The sequence below is a fragment of the Drosophila navojoa genome, chromosome X (genome assembly GCF_054131105.1).
Source record: "Drosophila navojoa isolate 15081-1374.11 chromosome X, UAZ_NAV_1.0, whole genome shotgun sequence".
In the NCBI taxonomy this organism is placed as follows: domain Eukaryota; kingdom Metazoa; phylum Arthropoda; class Insecta; order Diptera; family Drosophilidae; genus Drosophila; species Drosophila navojoa.
In genome coordinates this window covers 22,500,207-22,523,569 of record NC_142895.1, presented here as the reverse complement: position 1 = coordinate 22,523,569, position 23,363 = coordinate 22,500,207, and the positions used below count along the sequence as shown (strand labels likewise).

General features: G+C 40.0%; 3 protein-coding genes across 10 annotated transcripts in view; all 3 read left to right on the top strand.

The window, feature by feature from the left end:
* The window catches only part of Cngl (Cyclic nucleotide-gated ion channel-like), a 72,185-nt gene extending 66,933 nt beyond the window's left edge, over window positions 1-5,252 (top strand). For both annotated transcript variants that reach the window (XM_089264556.1, XM_089264557.1), the window contains one exon: window positions 139-5,252. In XM_089264556.1, the coding sequence (XP_089120682.1) occupies window positions 139-1,020 (882 nt within the window). In that variant the 3' untranslated portion in view covers window positions 1,021-5,252. The remainder of the gene's footprint in view (window positions 1-138) is intronic.
* Window positions 5,253-6,627: 1,375 nt separating this feature from the next.
* LOC108658490 (WSCD family member CG9164) lies at window positions 6,628-12,905 on the top strand. The gene is made up of 5 exons (XM_089264293.1): window positions 6,628-7,071; window positions 9,984-10,136; window positions 10,209-10,338; window positions 10,761-11,144; window positions 11,767-12,905. Exons 2-5 carry the CDS (start codon window positions 10,002-10,004, stop codon window positions 12,084-12,086), a joined length of 969 nt encoding a protein of 322 aa, XP_089120419.1. The 5' UTR covers window positions 6,628-7,071; window positions 9,984-10,001; the 3' UTR covers window positions 12,087-12,905.
* A 1,601-nt stretch (window positions 12,906-14,506) lies between these two features.
* Window positions 14,507-23,363, top strand: part of acj6 (abnormal chemosensory protein 6) — a 42,419-nt gene continuing 33,562 nt past the window's right edge. For 2 of the 7 annotated variants that reach the window (XM_089263699.1, XM_089263693.1), the window contains exons 1-2: window positions 14,507-15,182; window positions 15,643-15,898. In XM_089263699.1, coding sequence (XP_089119825.1) covers window positions 15,773-15,898 — 126 coding nt within the window. In that variant the 5' untranslated portion in view covers window positions 14,507-15,182; window positions 15,643-15,772. The remainder of the gene's footprint in view (window positions 15,183-15,642; window positions 15,899-23,363) is intronic. The other 5 variants (XM_089263700.1, XM_089263698.1, XM_089263697.1 and 2 more) reach the window with 4 other exon arrangements.

Sequence of the window (23,363 nt, the reverse complement as noted above, 5' to 3'; positions counted from 1 at the left end):
TGTGTTAGCAGAAAAGCAACTTAGAATTATGGAAATATCCTTGAGGTTCCCTCCAGGGATTCAGGGCAACTCGTAGTCGAGCAGTCTCGACTGGAGCTTTTTTACTTGCTTTTCATTGCAAATATTCTCTGTCTGCAGCGCGGCGACTCGTTGGACACTGTGTTCACCTCCTCGCCACCCATCCAGGGCCGGCGCAGCATATCGCCCGGCCCCAGCCGGTATCATGCGGCCTCGGCGAATGCGCTCAACTGCCCGAGCAGCTACTACAGCGGGCCGGGCACCTTGGCAACGCGACACGCGCAGAGCCACCCCAGCTTCTATGCGCCGCACAGCAGCCGGGGCGGGGCCGCTCTGCCCGGCTATCGGGACTGGCATGAGCAGGGCCTGGGGATGGGCAGCAGCATGGGCGGCGGCCTAACAGCCGATAGCAGCAGCAGCAGCAGCAACGCGGCGGCCATGATGATCTCCGACGTGACGGGCAATCTGACCCGGCTCTCGGACAGCGTCATTCTCGATATCGGCGAGAGCTCCAGTTCGAGTTCATCGTCCAGCAAGGTGAACGTCGATGTGGACGACGACGACGAGGACGACGACGAGGCCGAGGACGAGCTGAGTGGCGCGGCACTCGTGGCGGCCACAGGCAGCAGCAACAACGACTGGGAGGTGCAAATGCTGGCCGCCGAAATGGAGAGGCAGGAGCGCAAGCGGGGCCACTCGCTGTCCGACAACCTGGGCGAGCTGCGGCACTGCAGCACGTTCCTGCGCAGACGCCGCAAGTTCAGCGACACCGAAACCGAGTGCAGCGAAACGGACGCCGATGAGCGTCTGGCAGCCGGCATCGGAGCCAGCGCAAGTGGCAGCGCCGGCGGCCAGGCGAGCGCAACTGTTGAGGCGGACGCCACAGCCAGTGGCAGCAATCGACCGCGCGCCTCCAGCCTGGATCAGTTCAACCTGCGCTATGGCATCGGGCGTGGCATCTTTAAAGCAATGAGCATCGATCGGGACAAAGACAAGCTTTGAGAACTATAATCACAGGAGGACCACGCGAGCACGAACAGACACGACTAACCATCGGACAGTATTACGGAAGGTACAACACATACAGGACACTACACCTCGGTACATTATATGATTAGCCCTAAAACCATTCACTAGAGCTAGGAACCTACAAAGAAGAGATGAAAGTAGGGGCATTCCCCCACAAAAAACCACATACAAATTAGTAATCGAGATAAGAAGAAGAAGACAAGTAACCAAAGCAAATTGAGTAGCCTATCCAGCAATAAGTCCAGAAACCCAGTTTAACTATTCATTTATTCGCAATTGTTCATCATTCTCCATGCATACAGTATAATCGAGTTATCGTTATCGTTATCGCCCTTTATATGATGGTTATCGCTTTCCATGTCTACAGCCATAGCCATATTCGATTTACATATATCATATACCTTCCTGTCATTTAAGACTTTTATTGATTGACTATTATTATCGATAACTTTGCAATCATCATATAGTAATTGCCAACTATGCTGTTATCGTTATCGTTAACTACCGCCAAAGGCAAACAAAGATATTTGACTATTGACTGTTCTTCCTATATGCTGTTTCTCCACTTTCTATGTTATCGTTATCGATATCATTAAGGTCATCTCATTACAGTTTTCGTTCTCAGCTCTTTTAAATTTGATCACTGCGCTTCGTTCATTCCCTTAAATCATCTAAATCATAAACATATCTGCATTCCGCTCTCTAGATATCGTTATCGTTTTGCTCAAGATTTGATACATCGGCCATCTGCGAGTACCTAGATATAATACCGTCCTATATATAGCGTCCATGCCATTGGCGCCCATTATATGATTTGTATGAGTATTAAAAATGTGTGATGAGTATAAAGTTCAGATCCATTCATCCTTTGCCTTGGGTCCTGGACTTATTCCGGTGGATGGGCTGTGCCTCAATAGCAATGGCTAATGGAAAAACCAAAATGTATATACCTCTTATCCTATTAGGTATTAGTAGTTATATATATATACACAGACACAGACACAAATCCATATATACATCTATGTATATATAGGCAATATACATATATGAATACAAATATTTATATATGATATGATATGAAATAGTGTAACGAAAACCGAAAGCTTTAATAACTTATATAGAGAACTATTTAAGAAACATTTTAAATACTAATCAATTCATGGAACAACAGCAACAAGCGAGGATACCAAATTCTGAATACCACACAGAAACCGAGAGTAATTCGATAAGATAGACACACACACACAAATATATGTACATAAATAGATATATAGATATTTAGTATAAATCTATAAAGTTATATAATATACAAATACTTATATATAGAGCCATTAGAGTATACATACATACACATACATATACATATATATATACTATTAGCACATGGATAATAAGTTGGAAGTTATGATGATGATTATTATTATTATTATTAGATCTGTCTAAGCGTTAGTCTACCTATTACCAGACCTACCTACACTATAGCAATCTAGCCTAGAATCCAATGGAATACAGCAATAATCGATACTAATCCAAACTCATCTCACATCTAGTCTAGTCTAGGCGATATATTCGTTGGCTTTATAGTTTTCGTTTTGGAGCACCTTCTCCTTAAAGCTCGCTGGGTACATTTAAGCTTTTATAGAACGCCAACTTCTTCTACGTTAATGCGGGCTTTTCAAAAAAGTCTCTTAGTTTAGTCTCTAGCAAATGCACAAACAACAATACTTAAGCTTAGCTCCTAACTAAATAGAAGCTCCTCCAATCTAATGTTTCATCTAGAAGCTAAGCGCCATTTTATTGTAACACTTTAAACAAAAACTTAACCTAATGGCAAAACGGAAACATAAATAGTTAACTTCAAGAAGCGCAAACAAACTCAACAAGGAACTAAAACAAAAAACTAATTGTTATATTGTGTTATGAAAAAAGAAACAAAAGAAAGAAAAAAAAAAACAATATTGAAAAAAAAAAAAAAACAAAGAAACTGTTTTTAATCGAAAGATTTTAAGAGAAAAACGTGTTACTTTAAGCTAGAAATGAAATACCTTTTAACACTGTTAGAGACCGTCCCCACACCGCCTTGAACAGTGTACCAAAGCTGCAAAATTATCGATAGCACTGCTGATATCGTTCAAGATAAATGATATTTTGATTTAAGCAGAAATGGTCAAGGCAGGACGTAACCGAGCCTACCTAATTGGTTTTTAGTCTACTTACCTACTTATCGATATATTTATCGATCGTTTTGGCAACTCTACGCTCGACCGCACGCTCCGCCCTAGCCGAACCGTTGTTATTTGTAGTCAAATGTGGCGATTAATCGCAGGCCTAGCCACGCACACTATAGAGAGTTTCGTAGCGCCTAGAAAGCGAACGTTCTTAATCGTTAAGCGTTATCGATAAACAAAAATAACAGAACAAGCTAGCGTAACTATTCGCATTGTGTATGTAGCGCACGACGAAAAAACAAAACAAAAAACAAAACACAAGCGACACTATTCAGATAATATTTATATATCTATACACACCACATATACTATATACATATGTTCTATATGCTACTATCTACTAACAATATGTAAGAGATACAACAACAACAACAACAACTAACTAACTACTAGTCGGCGTTTGAGTTGTGCGCCATTTTGCATTGTACAAAAAGCACAAAAAATGCCAAATCGACATCGATATCGATACCGATAGCGATGACGATAGCGCATCAATTCAAGGAACAATTTCAATGGGTTCAATAAATGGGTCACAGCCAGCTAAACAGTCCAACTAAATTTAATTAAACGTACCAAAAGCCAAAAGAAAAACAAAACCAAATGAACTATAAATCGACAAGCACAACTTAATCGAAGTCTCTTAATCATCTATACTGTTAAGCGAATATAGTCTATGTATGCACATGGGAGACATATGTACAAACATAAGTATGATCTTGTTTTTCACATTCGTTCTGTAATTGTTAATCTTGAAAAAGAGAAGTAAATAGGTTTTTCTTTTCTTTTATTTACATACATATGCCAGGGACCACAAAAGTTTTGAGTTTGTTTTTTCCTTTTTATATAAGGACAAACGTGACAAAAGTTAAGAGCACGATGCTAGCAAATGTAATACAACTAAAATCGAATCGATCTTACGATATATAAATGCAACACTATGATAAATGTAAACTGTGTAAACTTCATCATATAATTTGCATCACAACAAAGCAACCAAACAAACACTCCGACACACACCAAAGCTGAAGGGATTGAGAATATGTTTAAGAACTCTTCATTGTATCGAGCTTTATCTATGAAACTTGAATCTAAATCCATTCAAGCGTGAGCCAAGAATAAACAAGAAGTCAAGTCGATAGCTACGGAAGAAGCGCAAAAATACGCTAAAATATTCGAATCTATAATCGAAAATCGGTTATCGATAAGGCTAGTCCTTTCGAAGGCATACCCAGCCAAAGCTGAAGGAATTGCAAATCTGATAGGCAAATTCAATTCGATTTCTTCAAGTATATCGATCACAGACTCGAATCTAAATTGTAATCGAAATGATACAAAGAAAATTCCAATCGATAGCAGAAGAGGAAACACATCCACAAACACACACGAATTGTATGAAACTCTGTGAGTCAATTATAATACTTATGTAAATGAATACTTTAACTGATTTATTGACAACAAATCCCCGATCGACCCTCCCTTTCCATTCATAATCCCATCTTTCTACTCTCTCTCTCTCTCTCTCTCTCTTTGTAATTATTATGTATATGACAGTATTTTAAGTATTACAAATTGATGTCGTTGTTGTTGTTTTAAAATTAATCGCTTTAAAGTTATCGATATTTTTGTACACTAGTTTAAGGTAGCCTATTAAGAGTTCCGCAAAAGAGCCTAGTCTTAAAGTCTTCATAATTTCGTTTTTCATTTGGTTTCTGTTCCACACACCTTTTCCCTCTCACTCACCCTCTTTCTCTCTCTCTCTCTATCTGTAATTTTATTGCTGATTTCTCCAGTTTAAAAACAAATGAATGCAAATTATTATAGAATTAAAGAAATATATGAAGTATACATAAAGAAAATGAAATTAGCACATGTTAAAGAAATGCAAATAAAGAAACGAAACAGTTTAAGCGAAAGGATTAACAGAACAATTGCCTCTCAATTCCCAACAAAGTCTTAGTGTGCCAAAAAAAAAATATATATATATAGAAATAAAATAAAAACAATATAACAACAAACACTGCATCATATCAATTCGACTCATTCACTCAGATATGATGTTGCTGCAATAAAGTCCTTAAATGATATAGCAAAACAGATGAGAGATCATAAACAAACCTCAGATAAATAAAAATATAAAATAATACCGAACATACGAAAAACAAACGCAACTAAGGTGAAATTTGATAAAGCAAAACAAATACAAAATATGAAAGAAACAAAACAAAGCATAATAATAAAAATAATGATAACGAAAATATATATTGAATAAATTGAAGAAAAAAAAAACAAAAACACAAAATAACCAAAAAATAAGTACTTTTTGATATACCTAAAGTACATATATTTCTATGGAAGCTGCCCAAGAAGTTGTGATGCTGAAACGATGTTGAAACGTTGAAATTTAGTCATGAGATATGCGTATTATAACGTATTTTGTGCTATAAATTGGTTGATTAGGCTATAAATATACATATACCCACACGTAAGTTAATATAATGTATTCTAGCCAAGCCTATATCTTCGAAATCTCATCTATCCTATGAGGTAATGGAATAGCATTTCCCTGTTTACTTTACATGGGCTTGAAATTTGTCGAAATTTGCATTTAAGGAGAGTACAAATATTCGAACTAAGATTTATATTTAAATAACAAATTTAATAATTGGATGGGAATATATTATAAATGAACGAGGTGACCAGATTGTAAGGAATTCGGACAAGCTTATGGATTATTCTCAATTGGGCAACAGCTTTTACGAATCTCTGAAGTTTCTTCTCGGGAAGGAACAATTTATCGTGATACGACTGTATGGAGCTTTTCTCTTGGATTTAAGATTTGTGAGCGTTTTATAGACTAAGCGTAAAGGGGCATAATGAAAATTTACTTTATATACCCAAACGTTCCATAATGTAATATAGTCGGCCTGATATGTGTCCAATTTTATCTTAGCTGCACGACAATGAAAGTCAATCTTAAAAACTTGCAGCAATTTTCCGTCTCTATAAAATCTTCTGAATTCCCTCAATATCCGCAACTACATAGGTTCGTCCTCCTCTTTTTTTTAATCACGGGCTATCAGCGCACGTTGCTCTGCTCATTGGATGGTCGTTAAAAAGCTCAATATCAATCGATTTAGCCAGACGTAGGGCGCCACCTAGTGCTCGCCAATGGCAACAGCTTTTTCGCGTGCGAGCTTTTGCAGTGGGAAAAGAGGACAGCAACAGCTGTGCGGCACAGCTGGGCGACGCAGCGCTGAATGTGCCGTTACATGGCGAGTGGCCACTCGCCGTGCAGCAGTTGGGTAACGCTCTAGAGCTTTCGCTGCTCGGCGTCGCCGTGCGCTTTCATCCCCACGATTTGCGATTTGCGATGCTGGCGCATAAAGCAGAAACTCTTCAGCGCATCGACACGCGACGCGGCGGCCAACAGAGCCAAACGGAAAAGCAAAGCTAAAAGAGCAAAAAACAAAAAAAAAAAGAAAGGGAAACAAAATTACAACAAATAATAAAATAAAATACAACAAACCGAAGGAAACAACAACGAAAAGCGCAGCGAACTACAACAACAAACACAAATCAATTTTTTTTACTAGTTTTTAAGAATATATTTATAAAACGAATCGAAACGAAACGAAACAAAACTAACGGAAATGTGTGCGCTGCATAGGGATTCTGTTTTCAGAATCTGTGGCATGTAACGGTATAGTTGGACGTGCGCGTGTGTGTGCGAGTGTGTCGGTGTGTGTGTGTGTGTGCGTGTGTGTGTGTGTGTGTGCGAAGCGCGGAATCGGAATCGGTAAGTGAAATTTCACAGAACAACAAATATTATTTGTTTACATTTGAATGAAGACCATCTGAGTGTGTGTGCGTGTGCGTGTGCTTATGCGTGTGTGTGAGTGCGTGTGGAACATATTCAGATTTGTTGTTTGTTTCTGTTTTTTTTTTTCACTTGTTTTCTCTTTTTTTTTTGTTTTTTGCCTTTGGTGCAGAATTTTCAGACTATTTATTTGATTCTGCCCGCACAGGCACACATACATACATACATATGCACACAGTTTGGAATCATAAAAACTGTTGTTAATGCAGCATATGTGGGGCCACATGCAATGACCCTGCCACGGCCAGCACCCACACACCCGCACCCACACCCTCGTTGATTCCAGGTACAGCCCCTGCTCCACCCCTTTGCTTGTAGTTATGTAAATTCCCCAATAGCCAGCCGTGTGAGCATATGTCCAAAATTGCAGCTGGATTTCGCCTCCACCTGGGCGTTAGCGATTTCCTTTATTCATTTCATTCACCTGCCGCCCGCCGCCTTCCGCTTGTAAAGTGAGGCAGGTGAGGCCAGCGGGCTGAATGGTATTTAGCTGTCTTAGGGGTGGGCCATTGCTTGGCATGCCTTGGCCGGCTGCTATGCGTGCCCCATCTGATTTATACAATCAAATTATATTCTGGTATTCCCTAGTTTGCGCCTTTCTTTCTGCTCCATTCATTTCCCCACCTGCCATCGCTCGCTGTCTCTGTCTCGCTCGCACTCTGTGCTAGATGGCCCATTTAATGGGCAGCATTTAATGCAATTGTCAGTTGCGGTTCTTCGCCTTGTTTTTTGGGCCCTCGGGCTGTTCAAACAATTCATCTGATTTGTAATTTACAATTTACGATTCATATGGCTTATAGTTAGCTGCTCAGGCCAGCTTAATCACAGCCTAACACACACACACACGCAGCTGAGCTTAGGCTCACTAATACTAGTGCATGCAGCACTTGTGTTTGCAGTACTTTTTAAGCGACCCTCGCAGCATGCCGCATGCCCAGCTGTTGCATAAATTTTCGCATTTTGTTACATGTCTTTTACACACACACACACACACACGCACATGCATCTATATGTTCATGGGTATATATACACATACTATATACATATATATACATACATATATGTATGTTTTTTTTTTTGTGGATTTCATGCGCGTGTTGAGAAGCTCAAGGAATTTTATAGTTCGTACGAAGGCATGACAGGGCGATTTCCTTTTGCTACAGCTTAGCCTTTTCAACAATATACCCTGTGACCAGAACCAGAGCAAGCGGGGCATGCCCAAGCGCTGCACTTGAATATATATGTACTTGCTATATCTATCATATATACATGACTTATATATAGATAACTATCGACTATATCTATACTTTGCATCTGGAATGCTTCTGTACCTCTGACTGCAGGGTATCTGGTAGTCAACCCTTGCCGCTACACCACTCTTTCTTTTCTTTGTGTTTGTCAGCTGTGGTTGAAGTGTAGCCCCCCTCCCCAAACGTCCCCTCGCCGCCCACCGTTTGCGGGCAACTAGCTGCTCGTTCAATGGCTCTGGTTAGCTTGTAGGCTCGAGGATTGAGGCTATGGCGTCGTTTAGTCCTTGCGCACTTTTTCCGTATCGTCTCCATAGCAAAATCAACAAAAAAAAAAAAAAAAAAAAGAACAGAAACAAGCGAAAATAGAATATAATAAAAATAGGATAATTTAAGCCTCGTTGCTTTTGGTTTACTTTGCGTTGAGTTTCGTGAGGTTTTTGTTTTCAGCTGTTTACTGTGGAAACATATTACGCGAAATTAAGGGGCCTAATTACCAAATGTCTCTCTAAGGGCACTAAGACTCTACCATCATAAAGTACGTACATTATATGCATATAGCTCTCTGGCCATAGATATAGATAACTATTCATAGTTCTTTGAGTGCACGCAAAGCAAGTTGCTCTTATCGAAAATCGGGAACTAAAGCGAAACTCTAATTTCCCGTTTGTTTGACTGATTGACGGACCGGATGACAGTTTGATTGATGTATCAAGAGTGATTAAATAGCATATATTGTGTGATTTGTGGAAGGAGCTAGCTGTGACCTCCAATAATCACAATCAATTCCCTGTGATCCGTATGGTGCATCCATTTCAGCAGGTATGTGAGCGGAATATGAGAAACATGAAATCTTACACGAAACTCTTTGATATAGAAAATACAGAGAATATATTTCATTCATTGATTTAACGCAAATAGAAATGTGGAAAATATAAATAATCTGACTAAACAAGTTGACTTACGTTTGACTATATTTGTTGACCATAAATTGACTTTTGGCTGTCTTGTTGAGTATACAAACTGGCTTCCAAAAATTATGAAATCAATCCGTCTTTCCCCCTACATTTCTTGGCTTTTCTTTCTGTATACTCGACTTCTACCTCTGCACCTCGGCTTCTCTCTCTCGCTGTCGCTCTCTTTGTCAGTTTCTCTTTCTATCTCTTTCGTTCTCTCTCTCTCCCTGTTTCTATTTCCACCTCTCTTTCACTTTTTTCTTTCTCTCTCTCTATCTCTCTGTCTGTCTATCCATCTTTCTCCCTCTCTGTCTCTCTGTCTATGACTCTACCTCTCTCTTTCTGTATCCATCTTTCCCTCTCTCTCTCTCTCTCTCTCTCTCTCTCTCTCTGTCTCTCTGTCTATCCATCTTTCTCCCTATCTCTCTCTTTTTATCTATCTATCTATCTATCTCTCTCTCTCTCTCTATCAATGTGTCTACTCTCTCTCTCTCTCTATTTCCTCTTTCTTTCTCTCTCTCCAGCTCTCTTCGTCTCTCTCTCCCTGTCATTTACACGCACAATCACTTTTACTTTAATTCTCTATCTCCTTAATCTCTCTATCTCACTCATTTGATGTGTCTTCCAGTAATGCAAAGGCGGCGTTATGGCACTGCAAGGCTGGCGCTTTTTCGGTGTCTCGGCAACAATCATCATCTATATAGGCGGAGTGCTATTTCTATCCATGAACAATATACCAGGCTCGCATCCAAAACGCACGCGCATCGAGCGATTCGCCGAGGTAGCATAACAAAATAGCAAATTCTGTTGCCATTGCACGATAAATATTTATTTATTTTTCCACTTGATACAGTTTTCCAGCTTTCATAGTCCCCGGTTCCCCATGCCCAGTCGAAAGATGACCATTCGCTGGTGTCGCGACCTCAAGTATCTAAATCGCGAGCTTCCAAACTACACAGACTACAAAGCCGGCGACTACTACAGTGAGTATTGTGTGCGAACGACCCTCGGTCTCTATCGTGCAGTATACGAATCGCTTCGAGTATTAATTCAACAATAAAAATTGATTTACTTCAATTAATAGATCTGTGTATTGTTAAGTGGTCAATTTTGTGGACAGCCCTCGCTTATCATTCATTGCTCAATTCAATATAGATTCAGTAGCTATTTATTTTTGTAGTAATCAAAGAACTCTGTCAAAAAACTCAAAGACGGTAGCTCAGCTCTATATTTTTAAAGACTTCAAATATAAAACTAAATAGATTTTCATATACAATACAAATACATTTCAAAAATGTACTTATTTTCATTATATATACTTTAGTGGCTTTGGGCTAACGTAGATTTCATTTATTTCTTCATCTATAAGTCTGGAAAGGATAATAATTCATATTTACCTTTGCAGCTGCCTTGCCCAGCGATGCAAGCGCCAATTTACAATTACAGGGTATTGCGCCGTCGCCCATGCTGACCGCATTGGCGAGCTTTCCGGGCAGCGGAAACACGTGGCTGCGTTATTTACTGCAGCAGGCCACGGGCATACTGACGGGCAGCATATACAAGGACTACGGCCTGCTGAAGACGGGCTTTCCGGCGGAGAATGTGTGCAACAGCTCCGTCCTGCTGGTGAAGACGCACGAATGGGGCTCCAAGGCATGGGCGCCCTTCTCCAAGGCAATACTCCTCGTCCGCGATCCCGAGAAGGCGATCATAGCCGAGTTCAATCGCCAGAGCGGCGGACACATTGGCTTCGCCTCGCCAGATCGCTATAAGCGCACAAAGGGCAAGTGTGAGTAGACAGATGCGAATAATGAGAGAGAAAGAGAGAGAGAGGGGAGAATGAGAGAGATGGAACCCTAGAGATGGACAGCAAGAGAAATTACTATAGAATGGCATAAGATACTATAATAGAATCCAGCTATATCGACGTTCAATAGACCGTCTTTATAACCGGAAGGCGCTATTACCATAGAAGTTCAATCATATAGGTTTATCTGGGGACCAGAATTTTCTTCGCAAGAACTATTGGGACGCTATAAGTGGAGTCTTTATAAACGAACTCTACTGTATTTATTACATGGAATTAGCTTTAGTGTGACCAAGCACATCTCCGTACCAGGAACTATTACTTTTCCTCAAGTTCCTAACTGACATGTGTTTGTGTTGTTGTTCACATAGATTCATTATTGTGTATATCCTGGCTAAGAGCTAAGAAACCTAACTCCATCCATAGTCATTGAAAGAGCATATGATTTGATATTTCTGTTTGCGCTTTTATCCGTCCGTATGTATTCCGGCCAAGGCATTGTACTTGGAGGTATCTGAGGTTGTTGACTACTTCCCACTCTAGTTATTTCAGTTGTTAAACATATTCGAACTTCTAATAATCCTTTTTTTTTGCATTTCCACAGATTGGCAACAGTTTGTGAGCAACAAGCTCAAGGGTTGGGAGCTCATGAATCTTAGCTGGGCGCGCAATTTCACGGGCAGCATCAAGGTTGTATTCTACGATGATCTGGTCCAGCATACGGAGCGCGAGCTGCGCCGCATACTCGAGTTCCTCGAGTTTCCTGTCAACGAGCAGCTGCTGCGCTGCGCCCTGGTGCGCAAGGAGGGCATCTTTCGCAGGAAGAAGCGCCTACTGTCCTTCGATCCCTATACGGACGCAATGCGAGCTGAGCTGCTGGCGCGTCGTCGCATCGTCTATGGCGTGCTGGGCAGACACGATTAGGCTAAGATTAGGCAACGAGTATATGAAATGCAAATAACCACCTAAGGACAACCGTTCCGGCATTCAGCGTTCAGCATCCAGCACCAATCACTTTACCAGTCCCACAGCTTTCCGAGCAGATCCACAAATGCCTTTCAGTTCGAGTCCTTGCTGCAAAAGGACTCTCAATTGGACCATAGATCTCAATCGAAAACCGTTTAGAAACACATTTGGGCAACAGGCAAATGAACAAATAGAAGAAATACGAACTAAGCACTAGGAATTAAGAATTACGGATCAAGGCGTAGGCGTAAGCGACACAATAATATATTTATAACGAGCCCTGCCCAATTTCCTCTGCCATGCGCATCGTTTCGTTTTCTTTGTTGCTTCGTTCAAATGGTTATACTACTATATATACACATATTTATTATATATACATTTTTTTGCTCTAAGTTCGATTCGGTTGTTGTTTTTGTTTAGGATAGACTGTAGCAGTAGTAATGCGTGCGATTTGCAACGAGAACGAAAATCGAGGTATTATGATTCCTGAACGAATTTATGAAATTCATTATACGCCATGTTGTGCTTCATCGCTCAAACATTGCATATGTATGTATATACATATATACATGTGCATAACTGTATGTATGTACATATATATGAATATGATGTATTCCATTGATATTACTCTGTTTATATTGTGTACTCCAATGTTATAGACTATCCTTGTAAAAAGTTTTATACACAATTCTACAATAATTTACTGATATAAACAATGATGAACATATTAGATAATTGCACAAACAAAAACGAAGTTATATAAAAAAAATAAATAAATAAATATTTAAAAAAAATTAATGAAAATGTAAGTGTTGAATTCTTTTTAGGAAAGGGTTTCGCAGAAATAAGGGTAGGCTAGAAGCTACCGAGTTCTGGAAGCTCACAGTTATCACTACAAAAGCTTTCCTTTTGTAGAGGTTGCAGCGCTTGATAAAGCTCACTCAGCGCCCTTATTTAACCTGAAGAAGCTTTTAAGTTACAACATAACTGGGATGACTGTTTTCAAATCCTAAAGCTCAAGCTGCACAGTAAAAGCTTCATTACCTTGAATTCCCTCCAGCAACTGCTAGACCAGCACACATAGATGGCGCCACAGTCGCTAAATTTTGTTGCATTTCAAAACGAGATATATAGCATATAACAAATATAAAATAAAAACCAGATAAAAAAAATTATTAATAAAAATAAGCTTTTTTAATCCTTATCTATTAAATATTGAATAAATAAATATTATAAATTCATTTGAGATCGTTTTAATGAAAAATTAATGAACTTAAACAATCTACATTAAATCATTTTGCTTAATATATAGGTGCAATTAAATTCTGTGCATAGTCATAAAATAGTTAGTTATTTATAAAACAGAAATTAACCAATATTTCATTTTTTGGCTTGTTTCTTATTTTAAAAACTTATAGTAAATAGTTTTAATTGACTTGAGTAAAGGTTTGCAATATAAACATTTGTTGTGCATATTAAATGAAAGATTTTAAAATCTGGTCCATAGAAAATTACTTTTGTAAGAATTCCAATAAGTTTATGTGCACCAGGATGATCTCCGTAGTCGGCACCCGTTTCTGGTAAGCTGCAGTGCGGAACACCCTGTATGTGCATGCATTTAGCAGTCGCATTCGCCATACAATGAATAACTGGGCGCTAGGCGTAACCACACCCGCCCCAACACACACACACACACACACGCTCTCTCTCTCTCTCTCACACACTCAGTATCGCCCTCTTACTCTAGTCCTGCCCCCAGCCCCCTTGTGAGCTGGTACCCGTTTTGTGCGGCATTGTCGAGCCGTGTTGGCCGTGTTTTGTGCCTTTTGTTAACGCTCCTGTCGCGTCGCCTGCCAAAAAATTGTGCCATATGCCGGACAAGCAGACAAGCGGCAGTGGGCGAGCGAGAGAGCGACAGCACGTAAGGGAAAGATACAGTACTCCAGCGAGAGAGAGAGAGAGAGAGAGAGCGAGTGAGGGAAGGTAGCGGGCGCCGCTGCCACTGCCACTGCTGCCACTACTACTGCTGCTACTGCTGCTGCTGCTGCTGCTTCCGCTGCTGCTCCATAAGTGCGACTGGATGGTGAATTCCAGTGCGCAGGCGCTGCGCCGAGTCGCCACCGTTGCCACATTGGCTTCGTCAAGTTCGCTGGCTGCTGCCCGGGTACAGACACAGCGGCGCTGTCCAATTCCAGCTGAACGAAACCGTCGCCGTCGACGTCGGCAGCGCTGGGGCGGCCAATCACCGCGCCGCTGCTGGCATTACATAAAGCGGCCTGCCTGCCATTTTGTAGGGGTGGCCGCAACGGGCACGCCCACGGCTGCTGAATAATGAAAACATGTCCTCCCCATTTGAAAATAAACTCTGAAGTTAGCGAAACTCATCATAGAATTCTTTATCACAACACAACGCGCGCTTGTCTAGTTGTGAAATCTGTTCGCTTGCGTTTCGTTTTCAGTTTCGACAATAGTTGAGCGCTGCGACCGAGCGAGCGACCGACCGATCGACCGACCGACCGACACACCACATACATACATACATACACACACACCCACACACAGACACACAGACAGACAGGCACACAGGCAGGCAGGCAGGCAGGCTGGCATCAGCGAACAGCTGGGCGAGCGACGGCCAAGCAAAGGCGACCCAAAGCCAAACACCAAACAGCAAACAGCAAACACAAACAAAACACGCGCACCGCTTGAGCAAAGCGAAAGAGAAATACAAAGGAAATAACGGAAGAAAACAGCAACACTTTGAGCTTTAAGCGTGGTTTAAGCTACATCTCACGCTCAGGCTCAGGCTCTGGTTCAGGTTCAGGCGCGAAAGCTCTGAGCTCGCGTGTGTTGGCTCGGCTTTCGTTTGAGCTTCGCATCGCTTCGACTTGCTTACGTTGCAACGGTAAACAGTGCTTACGTTGCCATCGCTTAACTCAGACCCAAACGTAGCGTCGTGTCGCGTTGTCGTTGTTCGTTAACGTTTACGTTCACGCTTACCGGTCATCGGTCATCGGTCATCGGTTATCGGCCAACAAATTACGCCCAATTAGAGTCAGTGTGCAGGCAATTTCCTAATTGATAATTGTTGATGTTGATGTTATTGTTGTTGCCCGCGCTCCTCTCCGGCTCCAGCAGCAGCAGCAGCAGCAGCAGCAACAGCAACGACGGCCAACTGATTTAGCCATTGGCATTTGGCGACGGCAATAACCAAAACCCAAATAATAACATTTTTTTTCTTGTGCTATTTTTTAACAGTTTTGTCGCGCGGCTCACGCTAAACTAAACCACAAATCAGTGCAAAACCAAACAGTGGAAAATTGTTCAAGTTCTAAGCAAAATATCAATAAATAAATCTCTACAAAGAAGTTAATATAGAGAAAGAGAGAGAGAGAGAGAAAGTTGAATTGCCAAAAAGTCAACATTTTTGGTTGAAAGCGTTTGGCTGCTTTCAACCCATTTGTATATATATATACATATATACCTATATATATCTATATATATATATATATAGATATTGTTGGCGTCCTGCACTGCAGGACAGTCTTTAAAGTTGTCAAAGTAAGTGCTTCAAAATTTACTCGCCAACGACTTTTGACGCCTCAAGGGCGTTCAAGCTGGAGGAGGATTTCGTCGGCGGCTGCATGACAATGTCGATGTACTCGACGACGGATAAAATGAAAATGTCAGCGCCCAGTTGTTTTCCAGGACGCTACAGTCCATCCTATCGAAGTTCGGAGCAAATGCGACGCTGCATGCCAAATCCATCTGTAAGTATCAATCGAACCGAACCTATATCTTCTACATATATCTCGACTTGAATACCCGCTTTAGCTGTTCTACTGTGCCAAAAGCATGGCATCCTCTTCTATGTTTCTATTTAATACCAAAGCTTTACCTTCTGTGGATCTATAAGAAATACATTTGGTGAAGAATTCAAACATTCCTTTGCCGTCGGTTCTGACTATTTCGAATTTGCAGAACTCTAAGTGATTGAGAGTATATCATTTTTGGCTATGTATATGCGATACTATTTTCTCTTATACTTATTGTAGTGACTTTTAAGTAAAGCCTGTGACACTTTTCACGAATATTACTTTTTCCAAACGTTGATCAAATTTAAATCCGTATAAGTTCCTAAATTATGTATACTTAACATTCAGAAAATTTTTGTATTTGAATTTTTGTATTATGTTAAGGGTTAGGTTAAGGTTCCCCTACGTGTTGGGCAAGTTAAACTAAATAGAAAATGATTAAATATATTTATATATATTGTATTTAAGCTATAGATAGTCTAACATAGGATACATACCTTGGGGAAAGAAAGAGATTTTAGGGTGTAGTAAATATGGATAGAGCTAATGGAATCATTAATTTAATTGGTGTCTTGAGTGTGGTGGTGTCTAAGTTTTCTTCTAGTATTCGTGTAGAGGTTCGGAGAGCTTTGAGCAACAGACTTCTTCGATGAGTATGGAATCTCTCCAGGTTGTTGTTGGCCACCTCCTGGGTTTTTTCTATAGTTTTGAAAGCCCTCAGGTCTTCTTCCCTGCTTATCACGAAGAGGCAGACGTATTCCCAGTGATCTTTCCCAGTGTCAAGTTCCTTCAATAACATCATGACAGCCACAATTGAATGACAGAGAAGTTCTATGATAGAACAGACCAGAAGCAAGGATACTCTTATAGGTCTTAGCCTTCTCCAAGGAAAAAATGCAAAGCGCTGCAGGCTTTCAGGACAATTCAACTAATTTAGATCTAAATGACTGCTGCAGCGACGTTGCATGCCTTCTGTATGTCATGCGTCTGTCCAGTATTACATCAAGGTAGTCTAACTGTAGAGCTTGTATATCATAATTGAGTACACTGAATAGGTAATTTATGTAGAGCAAATCCCCATTACGCAGGGTGGGGAATTTCAATGGAGGTAGTGCAATCGTACTGGCAATACCTTAGAGTTCAAGTCACCTTAAAGTTGGAGCAGAGAGCAGTAATCCTTCGAGTAGACTGCGGATTCTCAGCAATCCTACGCTCTTTGCAATCTGTTCTTCAGCACTGCTCTTCAAATATAGATCTTTACGGTATGTAGAGCCACGAAAAGTAGCAGGCACAGTTGATTAAAGCATCCGGTTCTGCAATAGACGTATACGTTTATAATTGTATTTGGCTGCAGTTCCCCAAACCTGCCTAAAGGTCCAAAGTAACGCTGAGATACTTAACTGGTGATGGCTGCTCCAGGCTAACTCCCTCTAGCCAGATTGGAGCAACTACATTAACAATAGAGAAGTCATCCATAGTTCCTAGATCATTTTTATATTCTGTTGGAAATACAATTTTTTTTTTCGGAATATTCTGAATAAAGAAAATAATCAATCCAAGAAAAATGTTGTAAAAGTAAATGAGAAATACTTTTACTACATTATTCTGGTCTGGTCTAGTCTCTTTAATATTATATATGTATATCATATACATATATGTATATGTGTATGTATATATGTGTATGTGTATATGTCTATATAAATTTAATGCAGACATTACGGCTATTACTCGGCTTACGGCTCAGACATGTTTATTTATAAATACGTTGTGCACAGACAGCACACACACACACACACACAGATACATATATGCATGCGTGTGTGTGTGTATACATAAACATATTGAAAAGTGGCAAAGCGGAAACGGAAAAGCAAATTCAACGTGAAAAAATAAACTATAAAAAATGCATAATCATAAGTAAAAGTGTGCTAAACTGTGAGTGTGCACGACGTGGAGATACCCTGTGTCAACTGTTGGCAGTTGAATATAGACAAGAATATATATTGTATATATACTTTTATTTCAAGAGTCCTTATAGAATATTAACTCAAATTTTATTTCAACAAAATATGCAAATTTGTATAAAAAACTATTTTGATTGTACTGTATTATTTAATACCCTATAAAACGAGTGAGGTGTGATAGATATATAATTCTTCTGCTCAATATATATATTGTTAAGTACTATAGATTCCATTGGCCTGGCCTAGAGCAGGTTCTTTCTTGGCCTTTGTTTTGATTACAGGGTATATACGAAATGAAAGCTAACTACTTGTCACATTAACCATCAATTTGTGTGTGTGTGTGTGTGTGCGTGTGCGTGTGTGTGTTTGTGACTAAAAATAAAAAGCGGACAAATGTTTGTCTTAATTATTGCATAAATGTCACTCGCTGCGGCTGCTTGTTGTCGCTGGAGGGTTTAGTAAATAGATTTATGAGGTTTTTTTCTTGCTTGTTTTTTTTTCTCTTTTATTTTTTTTTCTTTAAGCCTGTCGTTGCTTTTGCTAATGGCAGCGGTTGCAGAGGCCGGTCGTAACCTTGAAAAGCGTTTTGTAATTTATTTACATTAAATATTTATTAACCATTGTTGGGTGACAAATAAAAAAGAGAGAGAGAGAGAGTGAGAGAGTGAGAGAGAGAGGGCAGCATGCATACATTAATGAGAGAAGCAGACAGAAACTTGTGCAAATCGCGAGTCCAAATGAAAACAGAAAAACTGAAAAAGTTGATTGCCAGTTAATGAGGGTTGGGGTAGTCAGATTTCACCTGCTGCTGGTGCTGCTGCTGGTGCTGTCAACCCCTGAGCCGAGGCGCTTTTTAATCTGGCACGGGGCACTTTAAAAACACTTACTGTAAATAAAAACAACGAACGCGTCGCCTTCTTAAAGGGAATGACAACTACATTTGCTTAGCGGATTTAACACACAAGCAACCGGCGCCCCTCCCCCCTGCCTCCAGCCCGACCATTGCACAACCCAGCGCAAACCAACCCCAACCCCTAGTTTGGGCCACTTTTCGGCTTTGAGACGCAGCAGCGGCAAAAAGCGTATGGCAAAAGGCGAATGATCAAAGCGCCGGATTTATAGGATTTATGCGCTACCCTTGGCTGGCTTGGAGCGCATTAAGCTGAAATACATATATATACATACAGAGTGTGTGTGAGAGAGAGAGAGAGAGCGAGCTATCGAAAATGCGCTCTTTGGCTGGTTACAGCAAACACTTAACGCCTTGCAGTCCATTTAATGGACATTTGTCAGCGGCAAATGGACAGGCGGACAAGCGGCTGGACAACGCAGCTCCCACTCCCTGCGCGACACACCCCCTGGCCCCGTGCGCCGTGTGTTAGCCAAGAGCGCTAAATAGATGGCCTGCTGTGCCGTTAATTTGATTTAAATATTCATAAACTGCATTAAATGGCCGCAACAAATGTGCCAATTAAACGCACCGCAAACCAATCAAAAACGGCTAACGGGCCGACGGAAAAACAGCAGATCCACAACAGCACCTGGATACCCTGTAAAGGAAATTACTGTTTAAGTATCACAAAGAATACTTGACCCCGTTTAAGAATTAGAACTAGAACTCGAGTTAGTGAAAGACTTTCATTCCAATTGGCTGGCAGTTAGAAGTTTGGAAATCGATAGAAGACGAGGAAGAAGATAGAATAATATGTGTAGACTGAAGTCCCTTTTTCAAAGTACGATAATAGAAAACTTTATGAGAATAGAAATTGCCTGACTAGGAAATACCCTTACCGTGCATTGTCGCAAAAAAACTCTCGTACATTTTTAGGTCTATATCGAAACACACACACACATACACAGATACAGCTACAAGTGACTTTTGCTTGATTCATCGGCATTGTATCTTTTCTTAGGTATTACATTTACTATCCAAACTCCATGATTTGGTATCATATTTTTATTGTAATAGGAAGAAATATAGAACTGGAAGAAATATAGAATTGGAAGAAATATAGAATTGATAGTATCCATAGTTAATACTATCCATAGTTAACTATCGAACTATATATAAACATATTTGAATTAATATTAATTAGCAGGAAAAATAATCAAGACTTTTGAGTAATTTCTGAACATTCGAAAAATAACATTGATATTATTTACTATATTATTTACTATATATAGTCTTACTATAGCAGTCTATAAGTATGCTGAAAATATGTATATACATATATACTTTTGCTATCCATCAAGTAATTCGCATCACAATATATAATATATAATATATAATACATATATATTTCACCTATTTATATAAGACTAGAATCAATCATAATATACGGTAGAATCCGATTATAAAGACGCTCAAGGGAAGCCGCTATAGCCATATATAAGTTTGCTCATATAAGTTTGTCCGGAGGATGGCTATAAGTGGAGTCTTTTTAACTGGATTCGACGTTTAGCATTAAATGAAGCATTTTACATTTGTTATAAAAATTTTATTTATTTATTTATTTTTTTTTTCATGAGACATGCGTTTCTAGTGCTATGTAAATCATCTAATCAATTCTGCTGTTCTCGTCTTTGCTTTGTCCTTTCAAATTGAGCTTCTTCTGTCGATGGCGAATAGTCAACTATAGCATATATATATCCTACGGTTCTACTACATGAATCTGTTACAAAATGAAAGTGTAAAATACCCTTGCAGTGATATTAAATCTAATGACAAATGTGGAAGGAGTGAGATGAGTTAAATGTGTAATTTTAGATCATATTGAAATATTAAATGGTTTTTTAATCATTTCAAGTACAACTTAACACTTAACACTTACACAGAAACGTAAGGGAAATTCAATTAAAAAGACACAATGCTCATATTTCGTTTTCGCGGATTATCTTATGTTCCCATTAATAACCCATTATATGCCGACCGATTTGGTATTCAGCTGAATTTCGACTACTAGGACTTGGTTTGGATGCTCTTTGATATATGCCTATTCTCCTTCTCACACATCGTTTCTTGTGCTGAAATTCTTGGCCAAATGCAAGAGACAAGTGTACCAGAGTAATCCCATAAATCACGCCCCTGTTAGATTTGCTCGCTTTCAAGATTAAGCTGATAGCGAAAGAGCAGCTTAACCAGATCACATCATTGGCTATTTTTAGGCAAGTGTATAAAATCTCAAGGGAATTTATTTATAAAATGTCAAAAAGATATTGGTGAAAAAAAAAAACAAGTAAGGTGTTACCGACTGCCGAATACTCATTGATGGCTGTCAGATTTTTTGTGAGATTTGCCACGCCCCCAGTTGGTGCATATACATATATTGTTTATACAGTGCAAGTCAATAGAGAACGTCAGGAGTAATTTTAATATCGAGTTTCTAGCTCTAAAGCTTTTGGAAAGACAGTCTTTCTTGATTTACCACGCCCCAATGGGCGTAAAATTTGTATATTCGCCACATTTGATTGATTTTGGATTGTCAACTCGAGTATATATCCCAAATTTCAACTCTCTAGTACGTCAACTAATACCAGAAAATGGTTTTTTTCGATTGGACACGCTCCTGGTGGGCGGATCGGGAAAAACTTGGCAGTTTGTAATGCGATTATATGCACCGAATTGCATTCCGCTCTGTAGGACGGACGGACAGTGCAAAAAGAAACCAATATACTCACTACATTTTCGTGAACAGGTATACAAAGCAGTGAATTTGGTCTGTAGAAGTTGAGATGTACAAATTGTATACGATATTATTATATATAATACATATTACAGACCGAAATTCTACTTATAAATATAAATATGTAAAGTACCGTAGCATCCGGTTCCTCGTCGTTATACCCGACAGTCACCGGGCTTGCTCATGTCAGTCGGTAAGAACGTTCTAACCCGAGTCATTATACTGGGATTCTACTGTAATTGCTCATAGACTTCTAAACTGTGTCGCATAAATGAAATTCAATAGTAGAACAGCCTCTCAGCTATCGTAGTCTGTCTCCCGTTATGTTGCTATGTCGTGCCCTTTAAAGCCTGCCCAAAAGGAAGTCTGTAAAGCATGTTATTAATGTTATTATCGTCAGGTTTGCTTATCCTGCTTTTATTTTTGCATTAGTTTTTGGCTGCATTTGAGTGTGGCAATCGATAAAATTCAACATTCATTCAACATTCATTGCGTATCTGTTTACACACATCATAAATATTAAATGGCTGACAAGCAAAAAAAAAAAAAAAAAAAAAAGTAACCCAACACACACACACGCACTCATGTGTGTGTGTGTGTAGACCGAGAGTGAAAATAACACATAACAAGACGGCAGAAAAAAAAATTAAATAAACCCAAAAGAGCGAAAGAAACAGAGTATAAAAAATGATAGAGAGAGCGCAAGAGAGAGAGAGAGAGAGAGAGCGAGGCAGCAGTTGGCTTGATTAATTTATAACACTAATAAAGAATTTATGTGCAAGTGTCAACCTGCACTGCGGCCTTAAAGCACCACATCGCACCATCCACCGCTGCCAGTGCCACAGCCACGCCCACCGACCGCCTGAATCTATGCACTGAAGTCGAGTCAGGTCAAGAAGCACACACAAACACACACACACATAGAGCTAGCTCGCTTTTGGGCCAGGCCATATTTCACTGGGTGGCTCGGTGGTGCGGCGGTGCGGCGGGTCTGGGCGATAATTTGATGAATGACTGCGCATATTAATTCATAAATTAATTTGTTTGCCGTTTGCTTGCATTGCCCAGTGCTTTACCAGAAAATAAATGAACACAAAAAACTGTTGCCTACTTTCCAGGGCGAATCGCCAACAGCAAATGAGGCAAGTCTCCCTCCCTCACCCCTGTGCCGTGCGGGCTGGGGCAGCCCACTAAGTGAAAGTCATTTTAAATAAGCTACTAAGTAGCTGCGATTAGCCGACGTTTAGTTCAAATGCATGTCAGCCCCATAATATCAATTACCAGGCATCATCTGATTGCTGCCTTTGCTCCCTGGGCTGTAGCAATTGGAATGTGCTTCAGAGAGTCTCTAGTGGCGATTGTGAATTGTAAAAATATACTTAAATATTACTTATAGAGTCGAGTTGGGATAGTTCAAATCAGGTTTCGATTTATACAGAAATTCAAATTATCGAGAATTGTTGATTTTTTAGACTCATCGCGATTTTCGATTTAATGGGGTACAAATTATCTACATATTTGCATGTACAGTAGAATCCGACTCCCCTTAGAGGCTCCGTACGGTTATTGCGACGAAAATTCTGGTAACATTCTGGGACATATAAACTTAGATGGTTATAGCGCCTTCCGGATGTAGCGACCGTCCCTTGAGTGTCGTTATAAACGGGTTCTACTGTATATGCTTCTATAAATAGGTATTGTCATCTGCTTTATTCCACGAACATCGAACACCTGCTGCACCAAATTGTTCCAATCTATTGAAACCTTCAAGAA